Source organism: Schistocerca serialis, chromosome 2 (assembly GCF_023864345.2).
Source record: "Schistocerca serialis cubense isolate TAMUIC-IGC-003099 chromosome 2, iqSchSeri2.2, whole genome shotgun sequence".
NCBI lineage: Eukaryota > Metazoa > Arthropoda > Insecta > Orthoptera > Acrididae > Schistocerca > Schistocerca serialis.
In genome coordinates this window covers 526666840-526683074 of record NC_064639.1, presented here as the reverse complement: position 1 = coordinate 526683074, position 16235 = coordinate 526666840, and the positions used below count along the sequence as shown (strand labels likewise).

Sequence of the window (16235 nt, the reverse complement as noted above, 5' to 3'; positions counted from 1 at the left end):
GCAAAACAGAAAATAAGAAGGGCATCTCTGTTGGTCAAAACTTTGAATGCTAACCAATCACAGGCCCTTCAGGTCTGTGACAAGCTCAGGGATATACCAGTCACCATCTCTCCTCAAAATACTCAATAGGATTCAAGATGATATTTTCCATCAGGATCAAGTGCTACAATTTGGGGAGGACTAAAGAATGATAGGGTGGACACTCGACCTTTCGTCCTTGCCTTCAATGGAAATGCCCTGTGTGAGAAAGTTAGTCATCGTTCATAGGTGTGATTTTAAATCCTGTTTTCCTCCTACTGTAAGTTTCAGCTGCCAGAGGCTAGGTTGACACATGTCCTCCCATTGTACTAATGAGGCCTTTTGTGGTATGTGGGAAAGGACAACATGTGTAAGTTGTCCAGAAAACCACCACCTCATTCACCAACAAGTCCAGTATTCAAGAAGGAAAAAATGGTCCAGGAATATTAGACAATTGATTGCCTATCTTATTAAGACACTAAGAAAAAATTTGAAAGACTTTACCCAATCAATATGTCGTCATATTTTGCAAACATTGTGTCAAATCCACACCTAGCATGATAAGGTCTCAAACAGCAACTCCTGTTCTTAGTCACATGTCAGTGCCTGTTTTTCATTTGGAGGTGGGGGAAGTTAGCTCCTTTGACCTCCAAACCCGCAGCACTGTTGGTAACCACCCCTTCAGTGCAGCTGGAGATGCTTTGCCCTTCTCTGTCATCTTCAGTGAATACAAATAGTGCCAAAGTGCCCCCACTTCCAGGATGAAACACACCAGCAGTCTACCATCTATCAGTGTCAAAGGCTACAAGCTACAGAGACAAGAAGCACAAATTGAAAAATTTTGTTGCTCCAGGTGATGTAGTTCCCATTCCCCTGAGGATGAACCTACTAATACCGATTAAGGACTCTCACATTCAGGCGGAGCATGACTCGGATGCAAAGTAATTCATACTCCCATGTCCCCTTTGCCACTTTCTCATATCCCAATTTTATGTTTACCCAATGGAACTGTAACGGCTAACATTGTCACCTGACTGAACTCCGTTAATTAATGGCGATTTACTCTGCAATTGGTGTGGCTCTTTAGAAGACTTAGTTCTTAGAAACCCAAGTCCCTATTTTTGAAAATTATGCATCCTGCTGTAAAAATTACGGTAATGCCAAGAAGGCATCTGGGCGAGTCGGCACACTCATATACCCTGACAGTATCGCCGAGCAAGTGCCAGTGACAACTGTGTTGGAAGCTATGGCTGTTTGGGCCTACCTGTCAGTTAGGGTAACAGTTTTTAATATCTGTCTAGCCTCAGATGCAGCTATACATCACAAGTTAATGGAGCTGTTGGAACATTTGTCACCACTCTTTTCTACCTCAGTGGGCTAGAGGAACCATGTCATGCAGGAGCCAATTAATAGAGCAATTAATTTCAGAACAGTAGGTCTGTCTGCTTAACTATGGTGCTGCAACACATTTCAGTATGCCAAAGGATTGTATTCCACCAACAATATTAACAGTATGCAGCCCGAGCATCTCGCCCCCTTAATACAGTGATACAGCTACAGTGACCTGTGCCACAGTGATCACTTTCCTATTTCTCTCTCTCTCTCTCTCTCTCTCTCTCTCTCTCTCTCCCTCTCTCTAATATAATGGTTATAATAGAGGGAAACATTCCACGTAGGAAAAATATATCTAAAAACAAAGATGATGTGACTTACCAAATGAAAGTGCTGGCAGGTCGACAGACACACAAACAAACACAAACATACACACAAAATTCAAGCTTTCGCAACAAACTGTTGCCTCATCAGGAAAGAAGGAAGGAGAGGGAAAGATGAAAGGATGTGGGTTTTAAGGGAGAGGGTAAGGAGTCATTCCAATCCCGCGAGCGGAAAGACTTACCTTGGGGGAAAAAAGGATGGGTATACACTCTCGCTCGCGCGCGCGCACGCGCGCGCCCACACACACACACACACACACACACACACACACACACACACACACACACACAAGCAGACATATTTAAAGACAAAGAGTTTGGGCAGAGATGTCAGTCGAGGCAGAAGTGCAGCGGCAAAGATGTTGTTGAATGACAGGTGAGGTATGAGTGGCGGCAACTTGAAATTAGCGGAGATTGAGGCCTGGTGGATAACGGGAAGAGAGGATATATTGAAGAGCAAGTTCCCATCTCCGGAGTTCGGATAGGTTGGTGTTAGTGGGAAGTATCCAGATAACCCGGACGGTGTAACACTGTGCCAAGATGTGCTGGCCGTGCACCAAGGCATGTTTAGCCACAGGGTGATCCTCATTACCAACAAACACTGTCTGCCTGTGTTCATTCATGCGAATGGACAGTTTGTTGCTGGTCATTCCCACATAGAATGCGTCACAGTGTAGGCAGGTCAGTTGGTAGATCACGTGGGTGCTTTCACACGTGGCTCTGCCTTTGATCGTGTACACCTTCCGGGTTACAGGACTGGAGTAGGTGGTGGTGGGAGGGTGCACGGGACAGGTTTTACACCGGGGGCGGTTACAAGGGTAGGAGCCAGAGGGTAGGGAAGGTGGTTTGGGGATTTCATAGGGATAAACTAAGAGGTTACGAAGGTTAGGTGGACGGCGGAAACACACTCTTGGTGGAGTGGAAAGGATTTCATGAAGGATGGATCTCATTTCAGGGCAGGATTTGAGGAAGTCGTATCCCTGCTGGAGAGCCACATTCAGAATCTGATCCAGTCCCAGAAAGTATCCTGTCACAATTGGGGCACTTTTGGGGTTCTTCTGTGGGAGGTTCTGGGTTTGAGAGGATGAGGAAGTGGCTCTGGTTATTTGCTTCTGTACCAGGTCGGGAGGGTAGTTGCGGGATGCGAAAGCTGTTGTCAGGTTGTTGGTGTAATGCCTCAGGGATTCATGACTGGAGCAGATTCGTTTGCCACGAAGACCTAGGCTGTAGGGAAGGGACCGTTTGATGTGGAATGGGTGGCAGCTGTCGTAATGGAGGTACTGTTGCTTGTTGGTGGGTTTGATGTGGACGGACATGTGAAGCTGGCCATTGGACAGGTGGAGGTCAACATCGAGGAAAGTGGCATGGGATTTGGAGTAGGACCAGGTGAATCTGGTGGAACCAAAGGAGTTGAGGTTGGAGAGGAAATTCTGGAGTTCTTCTTCACTGTGAGTCCAGATCATGAAGATGTCATCAATAAATCTGTACCAAACTTTGGGTTGGCAGGCCTGGGTAACCAAGAAGGCTTCCTCTAAGCGACCCATGAATAGGTTGGCGTACGAAGGGGCCATCCTGGTACCCATGGCTGTTCCCTTTAATTGTTGGTATGTCTGGCCTTGAAAAGTGAAGTTGTGGGTCAGGATGAAGCTGGCTAAGGTAATGAGAAAAGAGGTTTTAGGTAGGGTGGCAGGTGATTGGCGTGAAAGGAAGTGCTCCATTGCAGCGAGGCCCTGGACGTGCGGGATATTTGTGTATAAGGAAGTGGCATCAATGGTTACAAGGATGGTTTCTGGGGGTAACGGATTGGGTAAGGATTCCAGGCGTTCGAGAAAGTGGTTGGTGTCTTTGATGAAGGATGGGAGACTGCACGTAATGGGTTGAAGGTGTTGATCTACGTAGGCAGAGATACGTTCTGTGGGGGCTTGGTAACCAGCTATAATGGGGCGGCCGGGATGATTGGGTTTGTGAATTTTAGGAAGAAGGTAGAAGGTAGGGGTGCGGGGTGTCAGTGGGGTCAGGAGGTTGATGGAGTCAGGTGAAAGGTTTTGTAGGGGGCCTAAGGTTCTGACGATTCCTTGAAGCTCCGCCTGGACATCAGGAATAGGATTACCTTGGCAAACTTTGTATGTGGTATTGTCTGAAAGCTGATGCAGTCCCTCAGCCACATACTCCCGACGATCAAGTACCACGGTCGTGGAACCCTTGTCCGCCGGAAGAATGACGATGGATCGGTCAGCCTTCAGATCACGGATAGCCTGGGCTTCAGCAGTGGTGATGTTGGGAGTAGGATTAAGGTTTTTTAAGAAGGATTGAGAGGCAAGGCTGGAAGTCAGAAATTCCTGGAAGGTTTGGAGAGGGTGATTTTGAGGAAGAGGAGGTGGGTCCCGCTGTGACGGAGGACGGAACTGTTCCAGGCAGGGTTCAATTTGGGTAGTGTCTTGGGGAGTTGGATCATTAGCGGTAGGATTAGGATCATTTTTCTTCGTGGCAAAGTGATACTTCCAGCAGAGAGTACGAGTGTTTTTAGATATGTTTTTCCTACGTGGAATGTTTCCCTCGATTATAACTATATATCTAAAAACAAAGACGATGTGACTTACCAAACGAAAGCGCTGGCACGTCGATAGACACACAAACAAACACAAACATACACACAAAATTCAAGCTTTCGCAACGAACTGTTGCCTAATCAGGAAAGAGGGAAGGAGAGGGAAAGACGAAAGGAAGTGGGTTTTAAGGGAGAGACGAAAGGAAGTGGGTTTTAAGGGAGAGGGTAAGGAGTCATTCCAATCCCGGGAGCGGAAAGACTTACCTTGGGGGGAAAAAAGGATGGGTATACACTCGCGCGCGCACACACACACACACACACACACACACACACACACACACACACACATATACAGACACAAGCAGACATATTTAAAGACCAATACGTCACCCACTTCCAAACCATAACCAAAAAAATTTTTTTCCGCTTTAAACACTACTGCTGCTATAAAAGCCACCCTTTCTAGTCCACAAACAGTTCCTTTCACCTATTAAACAATCATTTCGTCTAGTTCTGATAATTTTTGCTTTATTTCCATTTTCGTTTTTCCCACATCAGTGATAATTTTTAGCCGCTTCCCACAGGTTTTAACGTCATTATTTCTTCGCCAGACAATTGTTAGCCTCATTTTCATAATCTGCCACCACAAAACCACTCTTTTTAATACATTTACACGCCGTTTTTTCGAAATTTTCCCGAATCTCTCCATCCTTTAACGTGTTTTGGCGGCAACACAACCACCTAACCTTTATGCACATCGTTGTCTACCAACCCAAGTTCACCACAGGATCAACATAGCCCAGCTTTAACCAACACTTTTTCGCCTTTTTTCACAACAGATCTCCAGTTACTTTCTCCAGTAATTTTCATTTTCATTTCAACCTCATGTTACACTTTCCACCTTCTAATACCATGTCACCCTCACAACACCCCCACGACGACCCCATTAAGTTTTATTTACATTCCCTCCGCAAACATGCCTTCACACTAGCCAGATTACGCTCGCATATTTTATTTTCTCAGGCTTGTCTGACATTTGGCATTACCCCCCAAAGGCCTCACACTTAAAGTTCCCATCTCTGGCTGCATTGAAAATTTTCTTGGTATTTAAATATGACTGCTTGTGTCTGTATGTATGTGGATGGATATGTGTGTGTGTGCGAGTGTATACTCATCCTTTTTTCCCCGTAAGGTAAGTCTTTCCGCTCCCGGGATTGGAATGACTCCTTACCCACTCCCTTAAAACCCACATCCTTTCGTCTTTCGCTCTCCTTCCCTCTTTCCTGATGAGGCAACAGTTTGTTGCGAAAGCTTGAATTTTGTGTGTATGTTTGTGTTTGTTTGTGTGTCTATCGACGTGGTAGCGCTTTCGTTTGGTAAGTCACATCATCTTTGTTTTTAGATATATTTTTCCCACGGGGAATGTTTCCCTATATATATATATATATATATATATATATATATATATATAAAAACAAAGATGATGTGACTTACCAAATGAAAGTGCTGGCAGGTCGACAGACACACAAACAAACACAAACATACACACAAAATTCTAGCTTTCGCAACCAACGGTTGCCTCGTCAGGAAAGAGGGAAGGAGAGGGAAAGATGAAAGGATTTGGGTTTTAAGGGAGAGGGTAAGGAGTCATTCCAATCCCGGGAGCGGAAAGACTTACCTTAGGGGGAAAAAAGGACGGGTATACACTCGCACACACACACATATCCATCCACACATATACAGACACAAGCAGACTGCTTGTTTCCCTCTATTATAACTATATATATATATATATATATATATATATATATATATATATATATATATATATATATATATATATATATAGGGAAACATTCCACGTGGGAAAAATTATATATAAAAACAAAGATGAGGTGACTTACCGAACGAAAGCGCTGGCAGGTCGATAGACACACAAACATACACACAAAATTCAAGCTTTCGCAACAAACTGTTGCGTCATCAGGAAAGAGGGAAGGAGAGGGAAAGACGAAAGGAAGTGGGTTTTAAGGGAGAGGGTAAGGAGTCATTCCAATCCCGGGAGCGGAAAGACTTACCTTAGGGGGGAAAAAAGGACAGGTATACACTCACGCGCGCACACACACATATCCCTCCACACATACAGACACAAGCAGACATATTGATTCCGTTTTAGTTTTCTACACCTTTAATTTTCTGAACTGTCTGTTTCTCGCCATCCTCCTCCCACGTCTATTACATACAGTACACTTAGCTTTTCATTCTTATTAACTCGAGCACAATGTGTTAGCAGTAATCTCTGTCTTGTATGTTACCCTCTCTTCCACCTTCAAGCTCTCAGAAGTAATATCTGGTATTCCTCAAGGAAGTTTTATAGGCCCTGGCCCTCTGCTGTTCCTGATCAGTAGTGACTGGATTATATGCATTTGCATATTTGGCTCCTTTTCACTGGTTATTGCCTATTTTAACTGAAATGAAATGAAATGATTGTATGGCATTGTTGGCCGGGAGGCCGTATGCAGGGGAGTTCGGCTGCCGGATTGCAAGTCCCTTTGAGCTGACATTACTTCGGCAACTTGGGAGTCAATGATGATGAAATGATGATGATAGACACACAACACCGAGTCATCTCGAGGCAGAGAAAATCCCTGAACCCGCCGGGAATCAAACCCGAAACGCCGTGCGTGGGAAGCGAGAACGCTACCGCAAGATCACGAGCTGCGGACATATTTTAACTAAAAACTAGTGACAATGCATGTTTTTGCACTATGTTTACAATATTTTAAAAATTTAGACAGGCAGTCCTATCTTTATCTAGTTTTGTTGTCTCACAGATTGACCGCGACCTAGAACTGTGTGCAATCGCTAACCGAGAGGTCACTGCCTAGCGAAATCATTACAGAAGAGGAACAGAAACAGGCAGACAGAATCTATGCTCCTATGCCCTTGCCTCCAGTTAATCCCTTCCACTGTCCTACCGTACGCGTAGACAACAATTAAATTAAACTACGCAAACTTTTAGTCCCACATCCATTGTTTCAGTTTAGGTTTCTATTTACTTGTACACAGTTGTACATGTTTACAATGTCTAGTGTGTAACGTGTTGTGTGCCATACTGCCCGTAAAAAGAAACATTATTTCGTGGAAAGCTGACCATTCTGGAACATTTACATATAACGGAATTGTTTTATATTGTCAGGTTTGCGAGAAAAACGTTTCGTGTAAAAAAAGTTTCAAATAGACGAGCATGTCAAGACAACTCTCCATATCGCAGGATGCAGAAGAAAGGACCACAGACAACTTCTGACAACAACAAGTTGCAGTAGCAGGGATTTGTCCAAAGATAACAAAAAAAGTCAGTTTAACATGGATCTATGTGAAGCATTCATTGCAAACAATATTCCTCTTCACAAACTTACAAACCCTATCCAACCCTATTTCCTGCACAAATATTGGTTAAATCAAAATATACAAGATGAATCAATATTGCATATAAATTAAATACCGACTATTTAGGTAAATGTTCTGGAAGAAATACACAGTGAACTCAGGGACACCATTATCTAGATTTCAGTTGATGAAACTACAGACATTTCTGGCCATTACTTTGCAAATTTAATTCTTGGTGCTTTGAAAGAAGAGCCTCGTCTTCCTATTCAGCAGCCTGTAAAGAGCTAGAAAAATATTTCCAGAATCTTCTGCAGATGAAAGCGTGTTTGTGTTCAATTCAGATGCTGCTCCCTCTATGATCAAAGCAGGAAAAGCCCTCAGAGTATTTTATCCCAATTTGATTCATGTGACATGTTTTGCTCATGGGGTACATTGCCTTGCTAAAGAAGTACGTTCCATGTATGTGAATGTATATAAACTGACTTCATCCACAAAGAAAGTGTTTCTAAAGGCACCTGCTTGCATCAAGACCGACTAAGAAAAACTACTAAATGTGCCTTTACCTCCCAAACCAGTGGTAACTCATTGGCGTATGTGAGTTGAAGCTGTGTTGTTTTACAATGAACAGTTAGAGGCCATTATAGGGGTAGTAAATGAGTTCGATAGTGCAGATGCTTTGATGGTTTGCCTGTGCAAGGAAGATTTTAATGATTCTGGTATTAAAAAGGCATTGTTGTGATTACCACCCATTTTTCCCATGTACCTGCAAGTATTAAAAAGCTTGAAACTCAAGGTTTGGCATTGTATGAATCTATTTAGTTAATGAATAAAATTATTATAGTGAGCTTCTCATTGTCGGAGGTAGTCACAAGAAAACGTAAAGACAAGTTTGAAAATGTTTTAAACAATTACCCAGGTTTTGAATCATAGTGCCAAATTGATAGTTTTATTAATGGCATTGGTGAACTTTCACCAGAAACAGTAAGTGCCACCACAGCACCAAAATTAAAATACTGCCCAGTTACCTCAGTTGATGTAGAATGGTCCTTTCCTGCTTATAAAAATGATTTTGAATGATTGAAGACACAATCTTACTACTGAACATTTGGAACAGTACTTGATCTTTTATGTTTACAATAATAGAAAAATGTAAAATGAATTGTAAATGATGCTTTGGTCCAATAGTATTAATTAAAGGTTAATGCCATTCAAAACATTCATGATTGAATGTTGTTTTTTTAAATAAAACATTACGGAGTTTTTGAGTGTGCCCCTGTGTGTGCAATGTATCTCAAAGTAGGTCCTGTACGTATTGATTGTGTCACTGCAACTCAGTCACATTGCATTCGTTTGTTGCCGACAACAATAGCAAAGAAGGAACTGTCTGTGTCCCCATTTTACACATTTTAGAAAATAATTCCAGAAAGGCCCCTTTCGTTACCTCTACCAGAAAGTATTAAGAAAATGATACCAACATTCTAAATTTACCGATTTTTTTGTGAGGCCGACGGTCTTCCTCGTTATTTATATGCACAGGTTCGAGTTTGAGGTAGAATGCACGCAGTAACTACCATGTTTTTTTTTATTATTTGATCTTGCGTATATTACAACACTTTTCATGCATTTTAAGCATTTTTTATGCATATTTTAAGGTTTTTATGATGCATATAATCTGATCTCTACTGATCAGTATAAAAGGTTTAGGAGACGTCTGGGCATCCCTCTTAGATTGTTTGTAGATGATGCTGTTTTTTAACGTTTGGCAAGTTATCAGATGATCATAACCAATTGCAAAATGATTTAGACCCTAATCTATATGGTGCAGAAAGCGGCAATTGAGTCTAAATAATGAAAAGTATAAAGTCACCCCTATGAATATGAAAAATAAATTACACAAATCTGAAGGCTGTGAATCCAACTAAATACCTAGGGATTACAATTATGAATATCTTAAATTTGAACAGTACCATAGATAATTTTGCAGGGGAAGTATTCCAAAGACTAAAATATATTGGCAGAACATTTAGAAAATGCAGCAGATAAGAGACTGTATGTACTATGCTTCTCTGTTCTTTTCTGGAGTATTGCTGTGTGATCTGATATCTGCCTCAGATAGAACTGACAGAGGGTGTCAGATAAGTTCAAAGAAGGGCAGCTCATTTTGTGTTATCATGAAATAGGAGGAAAGAGCCAGGGGTATGATGAGCGAATTGTGGTGGCAGGTATTGAAACAAAGGAGTTCTTCATTGAAGAAGGATCTTATCATGAAATTTCAGTCACCAATTTTCTCTTCTGAATGTGAAAATATTCTGTTTGTGCCTACCTGTGTAGGGAGAAATCATCATTGTAATAAAATAAGAAAAATAGGATCTCACACAGGAAATTTAAAATTTTGTTTTTCATACATGCTGTCAAAGAGTGTTATGGAAGTGAAATAGCTTTAAGGTGGGTCTGTGGACCTCTGCAGGTCACTTAATTGTGAATAACAGAATATTTGTGTACGAGGTGCATTTGTAAAGTCCGTGCAAAGTCCGTGAGATAGTACCACCGGCATGTGCGAATCAAGGAAGTCGAGTGATTGTCTAAAAATGGACGAAAAAGAATTTTGTGTGGTTACTAAACATTAATTTATGAAAGGCAAAACACCTCAAGAGTCTAAAGAGAAGCTTGATAAACATTACGGTGACTCTGAACCTTCAAGTAGAACAGTTTATAAGTGGTTTTAAAATTTCCGGAGTGGCCATATGGGCACAAGTGATGCTGACCGTTCTGGATGCCCTGTGGAAGTTAAGACTCCAGAAATCATTGATAAAATCCACGATATGGTGATGAATGACAGAAGAGTTACGGTGTGTGAGATTGCTAGTGCTGTGGGAATCTCGAATGAATGGGTACATAATATTTTGCATAAACATTTGGACATGAGAAAGCTATCCTCAAGATGGGTTCCGCGATTGCTCACTCTTGACCAAAACTGGAATCGTGTGAAGTGTTGTAAGGATGGTTCGCAGCTGTTCAGGAAGAATCTGCTGGACTTTAAGCATCATTTCGTCACTGTGGATGAAACATGGATACATTACTATACTCCTGAGACCAAACAACAATCTAAACAATGGGTTACCAAGGGAGAATTTGTACCAAAAAAGGCAAGGAGCATTCCTTCGGCCAGAAAGGTTATGGTGACTGTCTTTTGGGATTCGCAAGGGATAATCCTCATCATCTATCTGGAAAAGGGTAAAACTATTACAGGTGAATATTATTGATCGTTATTGGACTCTTTGAAAACAGACCTGCAAGAAAAACACTGGCGATTGGATGGCAAAAAAGTCCTATTCCGTTACGACAATGCACCAGCACACGCCTCAGCAATAGTGCTCGCAGAATTATTGGAAATAGGATTCCAACTCGTTTCACATCCCCCCCCCCCCCCCCCTTTGGCTCCCTTGGATTATTATTTGTTCCCCAATTTGAAGAAATGGCTGGCGGGACAAAGATTTTATTCAAACGAAGAGGTGATTGCAGCAACTAATAGTGATTTTGGACTTCGACAATTGCTATTATTTGCAAGAGATGAAAAAATTAGAACAGCGTTAGACAAAGTGTATAAGTCTAAAAGCAGACTATGTCTATCGAAAAATAAAAAAGGTTTACTCCAAACAAGTAAGTAGTTTTTATTTTTGCACGGACTTTTCAAACACTCCTCGCAGATGTAGTTGTAAAAACTTACAATCTAAACAGTAACGTATCCTAAAAACATATGCTTAAAAGATGACATGTTGGGGGGGGTGTCTAGGAGGAATCCCTCGCAAAACTTTCGGGCGGGGCTATGGAGAAAGTTTGCCCCCCCCCCTCCCCCTCTCCCCATCTTTCCCAAGAACTCTTTGGGAGTGGGGCAAGAGAGCAGGGGGGAAAGCCCCTAAATGATTCCTGGGATTTGCAGCGGAAGGGTGAGGGATTCCCCCCCAAACGATCCTGCACCAATGTCTGAAGAATGTATATTGATCCTTCAGCAATAAACCCTCAACTCTTCTGTTTTGTGTTTATCTCGTTTTCAGCCTCAATTCAACTAAAAAGTTTTACTAGTAAATGATAGTATGGCATCTCAGTACAATTCACGTGCGCCTGTTAGTAAAAACCAGCGCAAAACTTCTCATGATACAACAAAAATTGGTTTAAACAAATTTGGATGTTCTACCTCCGAAACCTGGAACTCTTGCAGAAATATTTTGAGGGAGTAAAATTACCACCTTGAATAAGCTCTAATAGTGTTTCCAATCAGTAACCGCATTGGCGGAAATTGCAATAGAGTCTAAGAAGGTGGTGTGGTTATCGTAGCAGGATAGTGCAGACAACTGCCATGAGGGGGAGGCGAGCAACACATGGTATGGGTTGACCCACTGACGAAGTGTTAACCTGTGGATGGCAGTAAACCAGGTGGGACATTTTTAATTCTGAGATCAACTACCGTGGACTTTGTCTTTTGCCTTGTATGATGTTCCATTCCTGTATTCACAGTTGTCAGCTGCCTGCATCTGCTGTGCATTGTGTTTATTCTCGTGCACATTTCTAAGCAGTTTCAGATTTTCCACTTTCCCATAGATTGACTTGCATAATGAATTTTTGTTTCCTTTAGTGGTGTTCTGCTCCCCAGTTAGTTGTTGAACACCATTGGTCTGTACAGTATTGTGTGCTGACAGTTTATTTTAGTGACATTGTCATGCCCATGCAGGTGCTAAACCTTCCTTCCCAAATCTCTGTACGTGCTTTTCAGAAAACCATTGGAATGTATTTTGGACATCTTTTAATTGTGTAGTTACTAGAGATGCATACAACAGGCTTTTTTAATTGCAAGTATTAAAAAAATCGTTGCTAGTTGTATGTGGACTTACGAAGAGCTGTTTTGAGATTAAGTCATTTACTGATCAAAAGTTTGTCAGTAATGTAACAAATGGACTATGCTTATAACTACTCATTTTAAGAGATTTATTTATGGGATTCTTATTCCCAGTTGGGGGAAGTGCAATGGGTAAAGTCTCTAAAACAACTTTATGAGCCTAAAAGTGGAACAAAAATACAGTAGTTGGTCATGTGTGGTTGTGTCAGTATTGTATTTGAGAGAAAACTGTTTCCTGTATGCATTTTGTGCCACTGGGAAATTTTTTCTCGCAAATGTTACGTCACCAAGTTCGTGTGTAATATACATGGTCTCTAGTTGTCAGTTGTTGTGTAGAATTCAATACGCCGTGAAAGAAAAGTCATACAGAAGTTGATTTCTGACAATATGTTCAGACAGCATCAAAGAATGGAAACTCCAAGTTGAAGTAACAGGAGTATTATGAAAAGGATAGGTTGCTACTCACTGTAAAGATGACACAATGAGTTGCAGGCAGGTGCAGTGAAAAGACTATTATACATGTAGCTTTTGGCCAAAGCCTTCCTCAGGAAGGAAAAGACACATACATTGACACAAGCAAGCCTGCCTCTCTCTCTCTCTCTCTCTCTCTCTCTCTCTCTCTCTCTCTCTCTCTCTTTCTGTCACACACACACACACACACACACACACACACACACACACACACACACACAGAGAGACTGCCATCTCTGGCAACTTGGACCACATTCCTGTTCGAGCTGTCAGATACGGCATTTATGTGTGTTTGGTGTGCATGCTTGTGTACATGTGTGTGTTCCTCCCCTCCCCCCTGAAGAAAGCTAGATATGTAAGAGCCATTCATTGTGCCTGTCTGCAACTCATTGTCATCTTTACAGTGAGTTCAGACAGGTACTCGAGTTTTATACAAGTGATTGAGCTATATTATTTTTATGCGATTTATCTTATGTTATTCATGTTAGTAATTTTATTTTCAGCTTGAAACTTTAAATGCCATAACAGACAGTAATGTGGCCCTGAGAGCAGAAAGAGATGAGCTCTCAAAGGAAATTAAAATACTGAAGACTAAAGCTGAAGCTTTAGAGTCAGAACTTGGGCCACTCCGTAAAGAAAGATCTCATTTAACTAACCAGGCATCTGCACTTGAAGCAGAAAACACAACTTTACGTGCAGAAACAGGACGCCTGCGTCAACGTGTAAGTGCTTTAATTGAAAGAGCAAACAAAGTGGCACCAGAGGAATGGAAGCGATTAAAGACAGAGCGTGAGCAGCTCAAGCAAGAAGTTTCTCAGCTTGAAACCCAGAACAAGCAACAGGTATGTATTTTAATTCTGTGCAACAAAGACAGCCTGTCTCTATGTCCATTTTTAATTCACCTTCTTTAGACAAAAATAGTAATAATGAAAATACAGTATAACCCCACTTTTATGTTCCTGGAATTAACAATTTCCCACAGTTTACAATATTTTTTATCGTTCCCTTCAAATTTCCTTTGTCCATAATGTTAATTCAAACCAGATTTTGTGTCAGCATATTTGTAATTTCCCCGTAATTTACACAGTACTAAAAATGTTCATGGAGAAAATAGTGACAGAAAACGATGCTGGCATGATGTTGGCCATCAAGTAGTGTTTACAGACATTACGTGGTCAAATTTCTTGACACCAGTGCACTGTACTCAGTGGATCTGAGCTGGCAAGTGTGTAGAAGTTACAATAATTCATGCTGCTGCCAAGCTTTACTCAGCGTTGTGTCTGATGGGAGTAAATAGGTTCCTTCAAATAAAGATATCATTACAAATCACAACCATTTGAAAACTGTCTATACTGTGCATATACAGTTTGTTATGGTTATCGTAACACCTTCGTCGAACCATATTCAGCATATTTCGGCATTTGGGCACTTGTAGTGATAGTTGAGACCACCACTCATTTTACATTGCCCCGATGTGTTTGGTTTAAATACAGCACTAATTATGTAATTTTTCATGCTGAGTAAAAAGTGTTTTGAGAATTTATTCTCGTTGTCAAGGGCACCATTTACGGAAGTAACATTTTTTATGTTACGCAAACAAACAATTTGAGTGATAGTTGTGTGTGTGTGTGTGTGTGTGTGTGTGTGTGTGTGTGTGTGTGTGTGTGTGTGTGTGTGTGTGTGTGGTTTTCTACCTAACTGAGGAGGCACATTATCTGATAACCTCGAAAAGATGATTACAGTGTAAGAGACACAGGACAACACTTATGCAAACACCACACAAAATACTTATGTGCATATTTGCATTTGATGAATAAGAAAAAAATCTTTTAACTCATCATGCTAAATATGGAAAAAAAGTAACTGTTGCAGTGTTTCATTATTTAAATAATGAATGAGAGCTGCAGGCTTTCCAAGAACATCGATTATGACGTATAAAATTGACTCAAACATTCCTGCTTCCCAGGCAGTTATCAGTTCTGGTTACATCAGCAGTTTTCATTAAGTAATAAACCTTTACTAGATAATAAACAAGTCTCTGATAAATATTTTGATGCCTATTATGTACATATATCATACATAAAGTGCATCCACAGCTTGTGGTCTAGTGGCTAGTGTTGCTGCGTCTGGAGGATCACGGGTACCTGGGTTCGATTCCCGTCTGGGTTGGGGATCTTCTCTGCCCGGGGCTGGGTGTTTGTATTGTCCTCACCATTTCTTCATCATCTTTTTTGATAGTGGCTAGATTGGGTGGCAAAAAGAAAAAAAAATTGACTGTGTAAAAATTGGGACTTTGTATGGGCGCTGATGACAGTGCAGTTGAGCACCCCATAAACCAATCATCATCATCATAGATAAAGTGTGAAAATGCAAGTGAGTATCATATACATACGAGTAACTTTTATAGCTTAAACATTATTTCCCAAATGTTTCATTTTCCCGCATTTTACACCTTTTTTTGAAGTCACTTGAAAAATGTAAAAGCTGGGCTTCTCTATACTTCTTTTAGTCTGTTTTCTTCATTTATGTTAAGTCTCCTTTTTTTCAATTTTGGACATTGTGAAGCCATTTAAACTAAGCCAGTGCATAGGGTTTCATTGGTTTTCCACTTAACACTTTTGCTTTCCCAAAACTTGCCATTGTTTCACATTTTTCCTTCTTTTCCATCACCCAGTAATTCTTCTTTTCATTACATATCTATCTTTTTCCTCCAGTCCTCTTGTTACTTTTTTACTGCTACAGAGATGATCCAATATTTATGTGATGGTTCTGCTGAGTTAGCCCCTCTTCTGCCATAGAGCCCTCGAACAAAAAAACCATACCCAGTAGTTGGAAGAAAGCACAGATCACAGCCATCTACAGTAAGCGTGGGAGAAGTGATTCACAAAACTACCCCCCACCCCCCAGGGGACTCGCAACTCTTTGGCGGGTTTGTGCTTGGCTACCACGGGGCCCCAGCCTTTGCAGCATTTTTTCCCTTACATGCTGCATGTCCATCCTCTTGCTATTCTTTTTCCCCTCCCTTGGGGAACATATCTGGGGTGTTATTGAGAATGTTCTGCATTGTCTGTCACTGACATAAGAACAGTCTCACCTTTGTTTTTCCCTTCCTTTTCCTTTCTTTGTTTCCCTTCTTTGTTCCTCCACTTCGGCATTTGAGGTTCCTCTTTTTCTTCTTCCTCTCGGTGCGCTCCTGAAG

The 16235-nt window shown here is 41.3% G+C and overlaps 1 protein-coding gene across 2 annotated transcripts in view; it reads left to right on the top strand.

Moving 5' to 3' along the window:
- Positions 1–16235, top strand: part of LOC126457491 (nucleoprotein TPR) — a 287885-nt gene that overhangs the window by 121982 nt on the left and 149668 nt on the right. For both annotated transcript variants that reach the window (XM_050093792.1, XM_050093791.1), the window contains exon 19: positions 13540–13878. In XM_050093792.1, the coding sequence (XP_049949749.1) occupies positions 13540–13878 (339 nt within the window). The remainder of the gene's footprint in view (positions 1–13539; positions 13879–16235) is intronic.